This window comes from Microcaecilia unicolor, chromosome 7, assembly GCF_901765095.1.
Source record: "Microcaecilia unicolor chromosome 7, aMicUni1.1, whole genome shotgun sequence".
Taxonomy (NCBI): domain Eukaryota; kingdom Metazoa; phylum Chordata; class Amphibia; order Gymnophiona; family Siphonopidae; genus Microcaecilia; species Microcaecilia unicolor.
This window is the reverse complement of record NC_044037.1, coordinates 147650985-147666433: the sequence shown is the minus strand read 5'-3', so window position 1 is coordinate 147666433 and position 15449 is coordinate 147650985. Positions and strand designations below refer to the sequence as shown.

The 15449-nt window shown below is 39.1% G+C and overlaps 1 protein-coding gene across 14 annotated transcripts in view; it reads right to left on the bottom strand.

The window, feature by feature from the left end:
* Positions 1-15449, bottom strand: part of LRRFIP1 (LRR binding FLII interacting protein 1) — a 997950-nt gene that overhangs the window by 727213 nt on the left and 255288 nt on the right. For 11 of the 14 annotated variants that reach the window (XR_003942957.1, XR_003942958.1, XM_030210921.1 and 8 more), the window contains one exon: positions 5908-5958. The exons of the other annotated variants lie outside the window; for them this stretch is intronic. Coding sequence is in view for 9 of the 11 variants with exons in the window: in XM_030210921.1 (XP_030066781.1) it covers positions 5908-5958 (51 nt within the window). In the remaining 2 variants the exon portion in view is untranslated. The remainder of the gene's footprint in view (positions 1-5907; positions 5959-15449) is intronic. 14 annotated transcript variants of the gene reach the window in all.

The following is a 15449-nucleotide window of genomic DNA, read 5'->3' as shown; positions in this document are numbered from 1 at the left end:
AAAAGCAAATTTTAACAGCTAATCTCCATAGTCTTTTCCACTTAGTTTTAAAAGCTTTGTACCACAGCATTAACAGATAGAATCTAACAGGAACTGCAGGATCTAGTCACTTTAGCTTCTCCTCATAAGGAAGTTGTCCCATCCCCTTTATCATTTTAATCACCCTTCTCTGTCCCTTTTCTAATTCTGCTATATCTTTTTTGAGATACAATGACAGAATTGCACATAGTATTCAAGGTGCTGTCGCACCATGGAGCGATGCAAAGGCATTATAAGATTCTCATTTTTGTTTTCCATTCCTTTCCTAATAATTCCCAGCATTCTACTTGCTTTCTTAGTCGTCACCGCACACTGAGCAAAAGGTTTCAACATATCACCAACGATGACACCTAGTTCCTTTTCCTGAGTGGTGATTCCTAATATGGAACCCTGTATCATGTAGCTATAACATAGTAACATAGTACATGATGGCAGAGAAAGACCTGTACGGTCCATCCAGTCTGCCCAACAAGATAAACTCATATGTGCTACTTTACATGTATACCTGACTTTGAGTTATCCTTGCCATTTTCGGGGCATAAACCGTAGAAGTCTTCCCATTACTTGCTCCGTCTCCCAACCACTGGTGCTGCCACCCAATCTCCGCTAAGCTTCTGAGGATCCATTCCTTCTGAATAGGATTCCTTTATGTTTATCCCATGCATTTTTGAATTCCGTTACCATTTTCATCTCCACCACCTCCCGTGGGAGGGCATTCCAAGTATCCACCACTCTCTCTGTGAAAAAATACTTCCTGACATTTTTCTTGAGTCTGCCCCCCTTCAACCTCATTTCATGTCCTCTAGTTCTACCGCCTTCCCATCTCCAGAAAAGATTTGTTTGCAGATTAATACCTTTCAAATATTTGAACGTCTGTATCTTATCACCCGTTTCTCCTTTCTTCCAGGGTATACATATTCAGGTCAGCAAGTCTCTCCTTATATGTCTTCTAACACAAATCCCATACCATTTTTGTAGCTTTTCTTTGTACCGCCTCAATTCTTTTTACATCCTTAGAAGATACAGCCTCCAAAACTGAACACAATACTCCAAGTGGGGCCTCATCAACGACTTGTAGAGGGGCATCAACACCTCCTTGCTTCTGCTGGTCACATCTCTCTCTATACAGCCTAGCATCCTTCTGGCTACGGTCACCACCTTGTCACTCTGTTTTGTCACCTTCGGATCCTCAGATACTATCACCTCAAGATCCCACTCCCTGCCTGTACATATCAGACTCTCACCGCCTAACACATACGTCTCCCGTGGATTTCTACTCCCTAAGTGCATCACTTTGCATTGAATTTTAATTGCCAAATATTAGACCATTCTTCTAGCTTCTGCAGATCCTTTTTCATGTTTTTCACTCCCTCCGGGGTGTCCACTCTGTTGCAAATCTTGGTATCATCCGCAAAAAGGCAAACTTTACCTTCAAACCTTTCGGCAATGTCGCTCACAAATATACTGAACAGAATCGGCCCCAGCACCAATCCCTGAGGTACTCCGCTACTCACCTTTCCCTCATCTCAGCAAATTCCATTAACCACCACCCTCTGGCGTTTGTCCGTCAACCAGTTCCTAATCCAGTTCACCACGTTGGGTCCTATCTTCAGCCTGTCAAGTTTATTCAAGAGCCTCCTGTGAGGAACCGTGTCAAAGACTTTGCTGATATCTAAGTAGATGACATCTATCGCATGTCCTTGATTCAATTCCCTGGTTACCCAGTCAAAGAATTCAATGAGATTCGTTTGGCACGATTTACCTTTGGTAAAACCATGTTGTCTCGGCTCTTGCAACTTATTGGATTCCAGGAAATTCACTATCCTTTCTTTCAGCATCGCTTCCATTACTTTTCCAATAACCAAAATGAGGCTTACCGGCCTGTAGTTTCCAGCTTCTTCCCTATCACCACTTTTGTGAAGAGGGACCACATCTGCTCTTCTCCAATCCCACGGAACCTTCCCTGTCTCCAAGGATTTATTAAACAAATCTTTAAGAGGACCCGCCAGAACCTGTCTGAGCTCCCTCAATATTCTGGGATGGATCCCGTCCGGTACCATTGCTTTGTCCACCTTTTGATTTTCAAGTTGTTCATAAACACTCTCTTCCGTGAATGGTGCTATATCCACTCCGTTCTCATATGTCATTCTCAAATGTACTTTTGCCAGTCAATTGTGGTCCTTCTCCAGGATTTTCTTCAGTGAAAACAGAACTGAAGTATTTGTTTAGCACATTTGCTTTTTCTTGATCATTATCCACATAGCGGTTCGCAGCATCTTTCAGTCTCACAATTCCATTTTTAGTCTTCCTCCTTTCACTAATACACCTGAAGAAATTTTTGTCGCCCCTCCTTACATTTCTAGCCATTTTTTCTTGCGCTTTCACCAGACGCATCTCTCTCTTGGCTTCTTTCAGTTTCATATGGTATTCCTCTCCATGTTCTTCTTCTTGAGTTTTTCTGTATTTCTGGAACGCCAACTCTTTAGCCTTTATTATCTCAGCCACTTGCTTGGAGAACCATATCGGTTTCCTTTTTCTCTTACTTTTATTAACTTTCCTTACATAAAAGCTTGTAGCCAAATTGATAGCTTCTTTCAGCCTGGACCACTGCACTTCCACTTCTTGTATGTCCTCCCAACCCGTCAGCTCCTTCCTCGGGTATTCCCCCATTTTACTAAAGTCAGCATGCTTGAAATCCAGGACTTTGAGTTTCGAGTAGCCGCCCTCCACTTCAGCTGTTATATCAAACCAAACTGTTTGATGGTCACTGATGCTCACTTGGACATTTGACACACAATCCCCATTTGTGAGCACCAGATCCAGCGTCGCTCCCTCCCTCATGGGTTCCATCACCATTTCTCTGAGTAGAGCACTTTAAAGCATCCACGATCTCTCTACTTCTTTCCGATACTACAGATGGAACTTTCCAAACCACATCTGGCAGACTGAAATTTCCCAGCAACAACACCTCTCTTTCCCACATGCATCATTTTGCACTTGCTCACATTAAACATCATCAGCCATTTGGATGCCCAGTCTCCCAGTCTTGTAAGGTCCTCTTGGATTTAACAACTTTTAATAACCTTGTTTTCAGCAAATGTAATTACCTCACTAGTGTTAAAAAGCAGCAGTCCCAGCACAGATCCCTGGGGAACCCCACTATCTATACCCTTCTCCATTGAGAATACTGACCATTTAACCCTACTCTCTGTTTTCTATCTTTTAACCAGTTCTTAATCTGCAATAGGACATTACCTCCTATCCCACGACTTTCTAATGTACTCAAGAGTCTTTCATGAGGTGCTTTGTCAAATGCCTTTTGAAAATCCAGATACACAATATCGACTGGCTCACCTTTATCCACGTTTGTTCACCCATTCAAAGAAATATAGTAGACTGAAGTAAGATTTCTCTTGACTAAATCCATACTGGCTTTGTATCATTAATCCATGCTTATGTGTATGCTCTGTAATTTTATTCTTTATAAAGGTCTGTACCATATTGCCCAGCACCGATGTCAGGCTCACCGGTCTATAACTTCCCAGATCACCTCTGGAACCCTTTTTAAAAATTGGCGTTATGTTGGCTATTCTCCAATCTTCCAATACCATGCTAGATTTTAAGATAAATTACATATTACAAACAATAGCTCTGTAAGTTCATTTTTCCATTCTATCAGTACTCTGGGATTTACACCATATGGTCCAGGCAATTTTCTACTCTTTAATTTGTCAGAATACCAATATACCTTGTACTGGTAAAGCAGAGGACTGCTGTAGATCTTTCCAGAGAAACTATATACTTGCAGAATACTTCACTTTGGGTACACATGAAGAATACAGAAAAACCCTTACCAAATGCAGAACTAATCATCTTCCACCTTCGCCAATCAGATTTCCAAAATGGTTGCAGAAACATTATTAGTAAACCTTTTCGATGAAAGTGTGTGTCAGGAATAGCTGTCAGGATGTTTTATTGATTCAACTGGATCGAGTGTAGCTTTTGACACTATACACTACAATCTTCTCTTGAAAAGATTGCAGGACTCAGGTATTACAGGGGTAGCTTTGAACTGATTCAGACCTTATTTTTCAAGTTTCAGTTAATTATAGCTTTTCAGCAGTTTTTCCTTTATCTTTTGGCATTCCACAGGGCTCTGTGTCAGCTCCCATTTTGTTCACTACTTTTATTGCATCACAGGCATTGCAGATTCGGGATTTGGGACTTAGCACATATTTTGATGCCGACGACATTCGGTTGGTAATAACATATGATTTTTGGCATGTTTTATTTCAAGCAGAACTAGAAGAAACAGGATTTCCACCTGACTGGGGATCACAACTTAATATTAAATCTTCATAAGAGCGAAGCCATATGAATTTTGAGTTCATCCTGTCAACTATATCATCTTAAAAATCAACATCAATCTATTGTTATGAAAAATTCCCTTCTTTCTTTGGGAGTGATAACTGATTCAAAACTCTCTTTAGTTTCATATACTTCCAAAAATAACTAAAGTTTCTTTTTTATATTAAAGGCAAATTCATTCGTTAAGACATCTTTTTGAAACTGTTATACTGAAGATCTTGCTTCACAGTCTGGTGATACATAGATTGGATTACTCTTAACTCTTTGTTGGTGGGCTGTCCAAATTTTCAGTTGAAGTTGTTACAGTTAATACAAAATATAGGAATCTTTTTTCCGTATGGAATCAAATCTCATTTTCATTTTACCCCTTCCTACAAAAACAGCATTGGTTACCAGTTGCAGACAGATAATGTTCAAGATATTAATATTAGCTCATCAGACCTATTATACTGGGATCCCACACTACCTTCATACAGCATTGATTACTTATCAGCCATCCAGAGCACTGTACTCTTCTTGGCTAACTATTGGTGGTTCCCTCATTTTAAAAGTTATAGCTAGATAGATCTCATCATACTGCTTTTAGTTGTGTCACCCCTGTGATGTGTAATTCTTTCCCCTCAGAACTTAGATTGAGATTTTTAAAATGAAATTTAAGGTGGGCATTAAGATATGGTCATTCAAACAATGTTTCAATGTTGTGGGTAAGAGCGGGGGATAGACTTAGTACTTAGCTCCTAATTTTATTTTAATTTATTTAATTTTATTTATTGGTTTGTTTCATTTATTTTTATTTTGTTTTGTGTAATTTATTTTATTTTGTTTTCAATCATCCTATATGTTCCAGATATGTGTTAGTTTATTTAGTTTTTATTGCTGTGCTATTCACATTCCCCTCCTTATCTGCTTTTATGTTTACGATTTTGTATACTGAATAGATTTAGAATGTTTTTCTGTTTTTATCTGGATTATTGTAAACTGCCTTGAGGTTGTATCAAAAGGCAATTATGACAAATGCAACAACTAAAATAAAACAAAATGGACAACAACTGAACTAGAAGCTACTATATAATGATAGAGATGCACAGTCTTAAAGCAGATATATTATAAGCAGAATTCCTTGTTAGGAACACTAATAAGAAAACAAGAAAGTGGTGGAGGAAAAAACAGCAAATAATACTTAAAAACAGTAGAGAGTTAGCAAAACATCTCCTCCTTAACAGATTAATATAATGAAAACTGAGTTGGAACTGGTCTGTTATCATTGATTTCTTCCTGCACGTGCTGAGTAGCTTTATCTGGAAAATTCTCCAGATGTTCCTCAGATAACACAGGCAACACAGGTCTCCTCACTGGGGTGCTTCTTGAAGTTTCTTTAAAGAAAATATTCAAGGTACACAGTACTCCCAAAACACTAAAATTAGTAATAATACTTCTACTCATAATAACAGTACTGAAAAGTATTTGTAATCACGAACACTCGATCATAGAGTTACTGACCCTCAGACTTCCACGGCTACCCACAGAAATTCGTTCATCTTCATTTGAAGCCTACGGAAGAGAAAGGGTAGAATGGCTAGAAAATAAAAAGGTATAAAAAATATTATAGGGGATAGTTATCAAGTTATGTTAGGGCACTAACCTGCATTATTTGCCCCATAACATATGTTAAGGGGTTCTAGTGCTGGTTTGGGTGGCCTAACACAGCATTATTTAGGTCACCCTGTATTACATAGTAATGAGATGCAAAACATACAAATTATTTCTCTTTCTTTCTTTGGATTTTGCTCACACCTTTTTCAGTAGTAGCTTACAGCGAGTTGCATTCAGGTACATTACGTATTTCCCTGTTTCTGGAGGGTTCAAAATCCAATTTTTGTACCTGAGCGATGGAGGATTAAGTGGCTTGCCAAGATAACAAAGAGCAGAAGTGGGTTTTGAACCAGGTACCGCTGGGATGGCAAGCTTGATGTTCTAACCACCAGGTTACTCCTCCACTCTATGAAAAGCAAATGCTCACTAGGTATGTAAATGTGCACCATTTTATATAATAGTGATGGCCAGAGTCCCCCCCCCCCCCCCCCACAAAAAAAGCTGAAAGCCCCTCTTGGGCCTCCCAAATCAAAGATCCCCCACAGTACTGCACCAACCACACACATCCCAAAGCCAAAGGATCCCCCCATAGTGGCCAATGCCCCACCCAGAAGTTTTCCCACCCCTAATCAAAGCAGTAAACACCCCTGGGCCTACCTTAGGAAGATCCCTTGTGTCTAGTGTTCTGGGCAAGAACAATCCCCAGTCATAAGAACATAAGTGTTTGCCATACTGGGACAGACCGAAGACCAACAGTGGCCAATCCAGGTGACAAGTACCTGGCAAGATCCCAAAACAGTACATTACATTTTATGCTGCTTATCCTAGAAATAAGCAGTGGATTTTCCCCAAGTCCATCTTAATAATTGCTTATGGACTTCTTTTTTAGGAAGCTAGCCAAACCTTTTTTAAACTCCGCTAAGCTAACTGCTTTTACTACATTCTCTAGCAACAAATTACAGAGTTTATTACACACTGAGTGAAGAAATGTTTTCACCGATATTCACACCTGTCCTTATTGGTACCTTCAAACAAAATGGCACTGTATCTTCTAGCAAAAATCTTGTGTTTCTACCGCTAGGGGTCATGTTAACATAGGTAGACCTGGAAGGGACCTTCAGGAGGGGGGTGGAGGGGTTACTACCTTGAGGGAAGGGAATCTTCCAGGTGGGGTATTAGGCACTAGGGGGGCCCTTCGGGATGGGGAGGTCTGGTTGGGGGGCAATTATAGAGGGCTTTGAATGGGGGGGGGGGGTCCAGGAGGAGCTTTCGGTTGGGAAGGATACTTTAGCCACCACTATTATTCAAGGGTGCCTGCCCCTTTAACATGTGGCTCAGGAGCATCCAGCCATGACTTGGCAGCCCAATGCTCTCAGGCCAATGGAATAAGGATACATGTGAGGAGGTTTGAAAGCAGCATTATTCATTTTTCATACAGGTTAGCAACTTGCAGTACTGAGATGCTACAGGTTGCTCGCTCCCATGGTAAATCAAGTTGCAATAAAAGCCCTCTGTTTATACACCTTGATAACTTCCCCCACATGATGGTAAAAGAAATACCATATATAAGTCATAAGACAGAGAAAAAAAATACAGCATGTTCAAAAAATCCCTGCATTGCTTATTTCCTTGAAAGATGATGTATGCTACCATCTAATGATATAGAGGTATTTCCTTCAGCACAAGGATCAATATTTAACTCACGTCAGCTGATATGGATTCGGTAACAGGGTTTTTATATACCAGGAACACTAGGCTACTTTAAACTCTAGAAGTTTAAAATTGATTTCAGAAATGCAGTTTCCTAAGTACATAGTTCCTCTTAATGAGAGAACAGATCCATTCTACAGAATGTGGATACAATTTAATTTTACCCATAAACTCTTAGCTATTTTAAGTAATAAATGGTTGGGAAGTTAAATAATACAAATCTGTCCCACAACTTTTGTTCTTTAAAAAGATAACAATGTTAAAAGAATTAAGAGTAACAGATTCATAAATCAGATACAGGCCAGCTACTTTTTTTTGCCATAAGGTCTTGTAAGATTAGTCTATTTGGGGGAGCAATGTTATAAGCAACTTGAGCATGTGGTACAGCATTTTTTACATGTTCAAATAGGTGCTTATTAAATCACCCCAGCATATATGCATTAAAATAGGTGCTTAAAACATATGCATCTACTATTATTTGATACACACATAAGTATTTCCAGGAACAGAGAATAGTTGGGGTATGGCTGAAATTGGCACTCATGCCTGTACTTTATAGTAGCACACGCATGCACAAAACTACACCTGCCTCTTAGCTTTCACGTACACTATTTCATGAAGCATATAAACACTTATGGAGGTGAGTTCTATATATGGTGCCAAAAACAATGGCAACGTAAAAAACGCTATTCTATAAGTCATGCTTAAAGTTAGGCAAGATTTACAGAATAGCACTTACGCCTGGGAATCGCGCCTAATGTTAAGCATGGGGCAGACATTTATCATATGGTAATTGCATCAGCTGCTTACAACAAGATCTCCTCAATAAGCATACCTAGTCACCTCCTACCCCCTTCTCAATGAGCATCCCAACCTCTTTCCCAACTCCGCCCGTAAGAATCTTTACATGCTCCCAGCCAACCAATTCTCCCCTCAGCACTTGCTGGGAGTATCACAGGTGGGTTAGTTGGGTGGGGGGGGGGGGGGGAAGGAGCAATCCCAAGATGCTCCTGCCCTATTTTCAAAATGACAGTTGTGCCTCTAGCAGTGTTCTTGCGGTACTACTGTGGTTGAGCTGCTACTGGAAGGGGGAAGGTTGGGGCTAGGGAGAGATACTCATCTGGGGGAGGAGGGGTTCTAGGTGCTCATTTGAGGTTTAGGGGGTGGGGTTACTTAAAGGGGGTTGAGGAAGGGTTCTGGATGCTCATTAGGTCTGAATGTTTTTTTTTTATTCTCAATAAAATAACTGCAACTGCAGGCAAATAATGAGGACACCTACCACCTCTTTAGGAGGTGGGAAGTGTGCCTGTGTTTCTGTAGCACTAACAGTTATTGCAAGTGCTGTTCATTCTCATAACCAGCACATTCTCCAGCCCTATCCTGCCCTCTACTGTGGCAAACAGTCAACATACTACTTATTAAGTGTCCTTTCATAGAAGCCTTAGTAGCACTCATTAGTAAGGTCCAAGGGCTTTTATATAGAGAAAAGTATGTTCTCATTGCCTCTCTAGACCTGTCAGATCTGCCTTCAATCTGGTTGACCACAACTTACTTTGAGCCCTTTTGAACGAGTTTGGTATTAGGAATGTCACGATGCAGTGTTTCACTCTTTTCTCTCGCATCACTCCTACAGACTGTCCTTTAATTTGGTTTCATTTAATTAGTATTCATTACCTTGTAGAGTTCTGCAGGGGCCTCTCTTGCTAATCTTATTTAATATATTGCTTAGTCCTCTAGTACAGCTGGTCCACTACTTAGAAATAAGTGGACATTTCTTTACCACTGTCATTCAGTTGATAGCTTACATTGACTCTAATCCATTTAGATTTAGCACCTCTTAACTGTCATCTGTCCTCAGTAGCCTCATAGTTAGAAGCAAGTCATATTATTTATTTTAAAAATGTCTATACCACCTATAACTAGGTTTCGATAATACAGTCGGGGATGCCCAAATCATGAAATTTAGGTCGACCTTAGAGATGGTCGTCCTTAGGTCGTTTTTGAGATGGTCATCTCCCGGTTTTCAGCAATAATGGAAACTGTATATATTAAAACTGACAAAATGGAGTCACAAATATAAAATGGACTCCAGAAGTGCAGCTGGAATAGCTGACACTGAAAATCTGACATTATAATAACCTTTATTAAGAATGTGCTGAGAGTCCTGAGAAAGAAGGGAGTAGAGTAACAGGATGTCTACAGCATGACCATGAGATGAAAGTAAGAACAGAGGTTGGCAAGACATGTGAAACAGGTGTCTGATAGTACTGCAGAAGGGAAAAAAAGGGGAGAGAAAGTTAGACGCCAGAAGGTTTGAGATAAACTAGTAACGAGCTAAATAAAATGCAAGGAATGTGTGATGATGCCAGAATTATGTACATATAAGAAAGGAGACAATTGTATTAGCAAGCAACTTCTTACAGGCAACTTCATCTCTGTATTTGATGAGATTGTTCCTATACTTGCTTCCTATGTAATATTCTTGCATAGCTCTGTCATCCAAATGGCAGTTGAATAAAAAGAAAAAATTCTATAATTTTTGTTTCTCTAATTTTTGTTTCTCTGTATATACATTTATTGGGACTTATAACTTTATTGGGATATGTTGAAAGAATTTCAACAATTGGTGCCCCGTGTGAGGAGTCAGCGGCAGGACTGCTGACAAGTTATCTGTTTTTGGTTGATTGATCAACGGTGCATCGGTCTTACGATACTGATCAGCTCGTGAGAGGTGCTCTGCAATCTTCTGATTCGTAGACGGGGACTGCTTGGTTTTTTGTGAGGAAAGCGGGACCCCCGATGCCTGTTTCGGTGATTGACTAACAACGCCCCGGTCTTGCGATACTGGCCAGCTCGTGAGAGGTTCGTTGCAATTACTTGATCCGAGGTATCTGCTTAGGTGGTGAGTATATTGACGTCATACTGCATACTTTTCTGTATTTTTTGACCCTGTTTGCTGTGATCCTTTTTCATTTCTTTCTTATTTTTATTCTTTGTTACTATTTACAATATTATTGTATTTGTTGTAAAATGGCTAATATTAATATTGATATTGAGGTTCCTGTCTCTTCTACAGCAGACGGTGCAAGCTTTGTATATGCAGCACCAGGATTTCGTTGCTGGGGATAATGTTGTTTATCTTTCTTGAATCTGGTTGTTAAAAAGGGTATGACAATTCATGCTTTTCTTTAAGTCTTATGGGTATAGTATTACGGAGGTTAAATATAAAGCTTCCCTTCAGGAATGTAGCCTTGATTTTCCTCCAGCTGTTTTTTTGTCACGCTATGTTAACTTTCAACTTTGTGATTTACTGAAAGGTGCATGACGGCATTTTCTGAGAAATAAATAAATAAATAGGAATTATTTAGCTGAGTTTTGGATTGTGTAGTTATTACAAATTTTATATACCTTGTATACCAGGATTTTGTGCTATCCCAGTGCCCTTCTAGGCAACTGCCTGGGTTGCCTCACTTTGTTTCTCTTTTATTACATTAGATTTAATATTTGTATTCTTATAGCTCCATGCTGCACTTGGGTTCAAAGCATGTTGCATCTGTTGTAATTTACTGTGAGATTTATGGTATTGTGTTCATTTACTGACTATAGTCCCTAAAGAATGTAAAGAAAACCACAGAAGGTATCCCACACCCCAAAAGCTAAAACATTGGATTTTAAAACTCAGATTTGTAACTTATGTCAAAGTTACCGAGAGAGCTTGTTTCCTCCCCGCTTCTGCACAGATACATTCACTTTAAACAAGCCCTGCATTCGGGGAAAAAAAAAAAAAAAAAGAGGGTCCAGTTTGTGCTTTTCTTCAGGGACATAACAGCTACCTGTAGCCATGATTCATTTGCCTTTTATGCAAACCTTATGAGTCTCGTAGGCAGTGCAAATCACAGCTGCTTAATTGTATTGCACTAAATTTGTTTTCCTCCACTGCAGGGGAGGGATGCAAATTCCTAAGTTATTCATGAGACTTGCAGACTATTTCTTGCCTATTGTCACTCTTCTTTCTTTTATTGATGACTTGTTCCCTCTGCTGATCTTTGTGTGTATTACATGCACAAGTTGCTTTGGAAAAAAAAAAAAAAAGAGACAGTCCCTGCCCAAAGGAGCTTGCGGTCTAAACCAGGGCAGACAGACAAGACTCACAATTACAGACTTTTGTTTTAATAATGTGATTTATGCAAGGAACCGTTTGTCTACTAAACTACTTAATGTGTTTAACTCATCATGCTTGTGATAAATATATATCTGTGTTACTTTACCTTGGGCAATTGTGACTCCAGAGATATTGCCCCCTCCAGGGTAAAGGAATTTAGCTGAATGTTCAGATTAAGAAGTTGTTAATGTACCTTGAATGAGAATGCTTTGTGCTGCTATAGAACATTTCTAGGCACCTGCCTACTTTGCTGACATCATCCTTGTTCTAACTTTTCTCCATAAATCATATGTCTCATGATTTTAGCTGGACGCTTAAACCTGGTTGTCCAGAGAGGTGAGGTGTACCATGATAAAGATCTAAATGTAAGTTTTAAATCACAGGGAATTACATTGTGAAGAAGATGGAAGCAAGTTCCCATTCATTGAAAGGTTACTGAGATGTTTGAAGCTTGTAAAAGATATACTGCCAATGTGCAAGTTGTGTAAGCAGTGCGAATAACCACATGGCAGGAGTGCATGTTTATGTGCTACGAAAGTATACTGTAAGTTAGTTAGAAGGTCTGTGGAAGTGAACATATGGAGAAGTGTTTGAACAGAACTATACTGTTTGGGGATAGGCCAGAATAGGAATTAATTTTATTCTGTATTACCTATCAAAAGAAGCATGAAATTTGAGTATAGAATTAAGCTAATGGCATTTTGTTAAGGGTTTGACCAGATATTGAGTGAATTATTATCATTTATGCCCTGAGGCCTACATAGAGGCCCTGTTCTGATTTATTGGCATGTGACATTACATTTACCAGCCTCTGACATGAGTAAAGCTATGGAGGTCTCGTTTTGGCATCCTAATATGCTTTCTTATGCCATGAGAATTGTACTAAACTGTTTAGCTTGTTCCAAAAATATAGTACATCAAGGACCAAGTATTTCTCCTGGATCAATCCCAATACCGACGGGACCTGGAGTAGAATGGCATGTGGATTTCACAGATATGGTAATACCGGTAAAAGGTAAAAGGTATCACTTTTTTGCAGAGAATATTGCCAGCACATGGCTGTCCTCAGAAACTTGTTACAGATAATGGTAGTCATTTTGTCAACGCTTTGGTCAAAGATATGACTGAATTGTGTGGGATACTGCACCGAAGGGTGGCAGTGTATAGGCCCACTTCCAATGGCCTAGTAGAACGATACAATGGTCTTTTAAAGACTAGATTACGTGTGCTCTTGCAAGCACTAGCAGGAAAGGAAAAGAAATATACATGGATGGATGTGTTACCATTGGCGATATTTCAATTAAGATCCCATCCTAGCACAAAGCTACAGATTTCACCCTTCCAGTTGCATACAGGACGAGACCCCAGAGGGGTACCTGTCGAAGAAATTAATAACGATAATGAAGGAGTGACTAACTATTGGAAACAAATAAATCCAATAATTAATTTGACAAGAGATATGGCAGTAGCCAAATCAAAAGAAGTGCCTAATATGACTTTTTGTTCTCATTTTGAAATAGGTCAGAAGGTACTTCGAAAGAATTTCACACACAAAACCTGGAAAGATCCTATCTACGTAGGACCATTTGAGATCAAGGAATTAACTCATACATCAGCAAGATTATCAGACCATACTACTTGGGTACATTTATCTGATTTACGTAAGGCTCATGATCTAGGACTACCTGAGGAAATAGAAACCACCATTGTACCCCCAGAAGGCATTGATTAACAACATCATCAGTGCAGAGGAATTATGAAGGTTTTTGTAATCTATTTGCTGGTAGGACTTACTTATGGACTCAATACATATGTTGAGAGAATTCAACATGCCTCAAAGACTTTTAATCTAACTAACTGTATCGTTTGCACTCCACTTGTCACTTCTGTGACTACCATTCCAGCACATGTTCATCCTTATTCTATGATTAAGTTGCAAGGTATTCATAATTGTTTCAGTAATGGTACCTGCTATTTGGGTCTGGGTCATGAACATAGACAATATTGGACCAATGTTACTGCTCAACGCCTGCCTTCTTTGTTTGCTCATACTATTCCTACACTAAACTATTGGTGTCTGATAAACTCTAGTTCACTTAAGGGTAAGATGCCTAATGTTTTATGTAATTATACTTATGACATACAATCCCGAAATTGGACTGTGTTACAGGGATCCTATGTTATAAATCAGACTGCAACATCTATAGCTTGTGCTAACAAAATGTTCTGTAACCGGACACTGACAACCTCTTATGTGACCTCTACTAATCTTACTCTTACAAATTTGACTTTTGTCTTTTCATTATGTCAATTTAATGCCTCTTCTATACAAGCCATTACTGCTATGCCTACTGCGTGTTCTTCACTTAAGGCACTAAATAATCCTATTTTTCCTTTTTCTCAAACATATGCTTTATATCATAACCTAACTTCTCTACAGTCTTTACTGTTAGGGGATTATCTGTTATGTGATAATATCCTGTACACCTATCTTCCATCATGTTATAAGTTCTGCACTCTTGTTCAACTAAATTTATTTGATTTGATTATTCCATTAAATGACACATCACATAGTTTTAATAGTCAGAAACGACGTAAAAGAGATGTTTCTAGTACCTCCTTTAGTGCTTTAACAGGAGATGATCAAGCTTTACAATTAGCATTAGATTATATTAACAGTACCTATCCTATGACCAAGACACGTTTAGATGCTTTGTCAGCCACTGGATGGCTTCCATTTGCAGGATCTGCTATTGCAGCTGAAATGGGTATGTCAATCAGACGCTTACAATCACTATTACATGTTGTAACACATGAATTAGATATAGCTATAACAGCACTTCAAGAGGAAATTGATGATACAGCGAGATATGCAATGCACACACGCATGGCGGTTGACTTTATGTTAGCCCAATCTGGAGGAGTGTGCAGCATAGTGAATGATACATCGTGTTGTTCACTTATTAGAAATCAATCAATAATTGTTAAAAATGCAATGCAGCGCATTCTTTCACTGGCAAGAATTGAAGTGAGTGATTATAAGGGAATTTTAGACACATCTTGGTGGGATTCAATAACTGGATGGTTTGGATCCCTGAGTCCTTGGTTAAAGGGTCTTGTTTCAATAGTAATAGTCTTCATAGTTGTAATACTGTTGTTGCTTTGTCTTATCCCATGCTGTATGAAACTATGTGGGAACATGATGACAAAGATAACAAATACTACTATGATAACACATAGGGAACATGTTAACATATATCCAGTACATGGACAGACAAAGGAAAGAATGGCATGTAATAAAATCTATTCAAAGATTAACCATGAATAACACTTGACAGAAACTGTATGCTAGCTATGACGGCCTCTAGAAAGGGAGTAATGAGAAATACTATATCCCCATAGAGCTCAAACATGCTAGACATACTATAGTGTTTGCCTAAATATGTGAACGCTGCATACAGCGTTCAAGGGAGGATTGTATATATTAAAACTGACAAAATGGAGTCACAAATATAAAATGGACTCCAGAAGTGCAGCTGGAATAGCTGACACTGAAAATCTGACATTATAATAACCT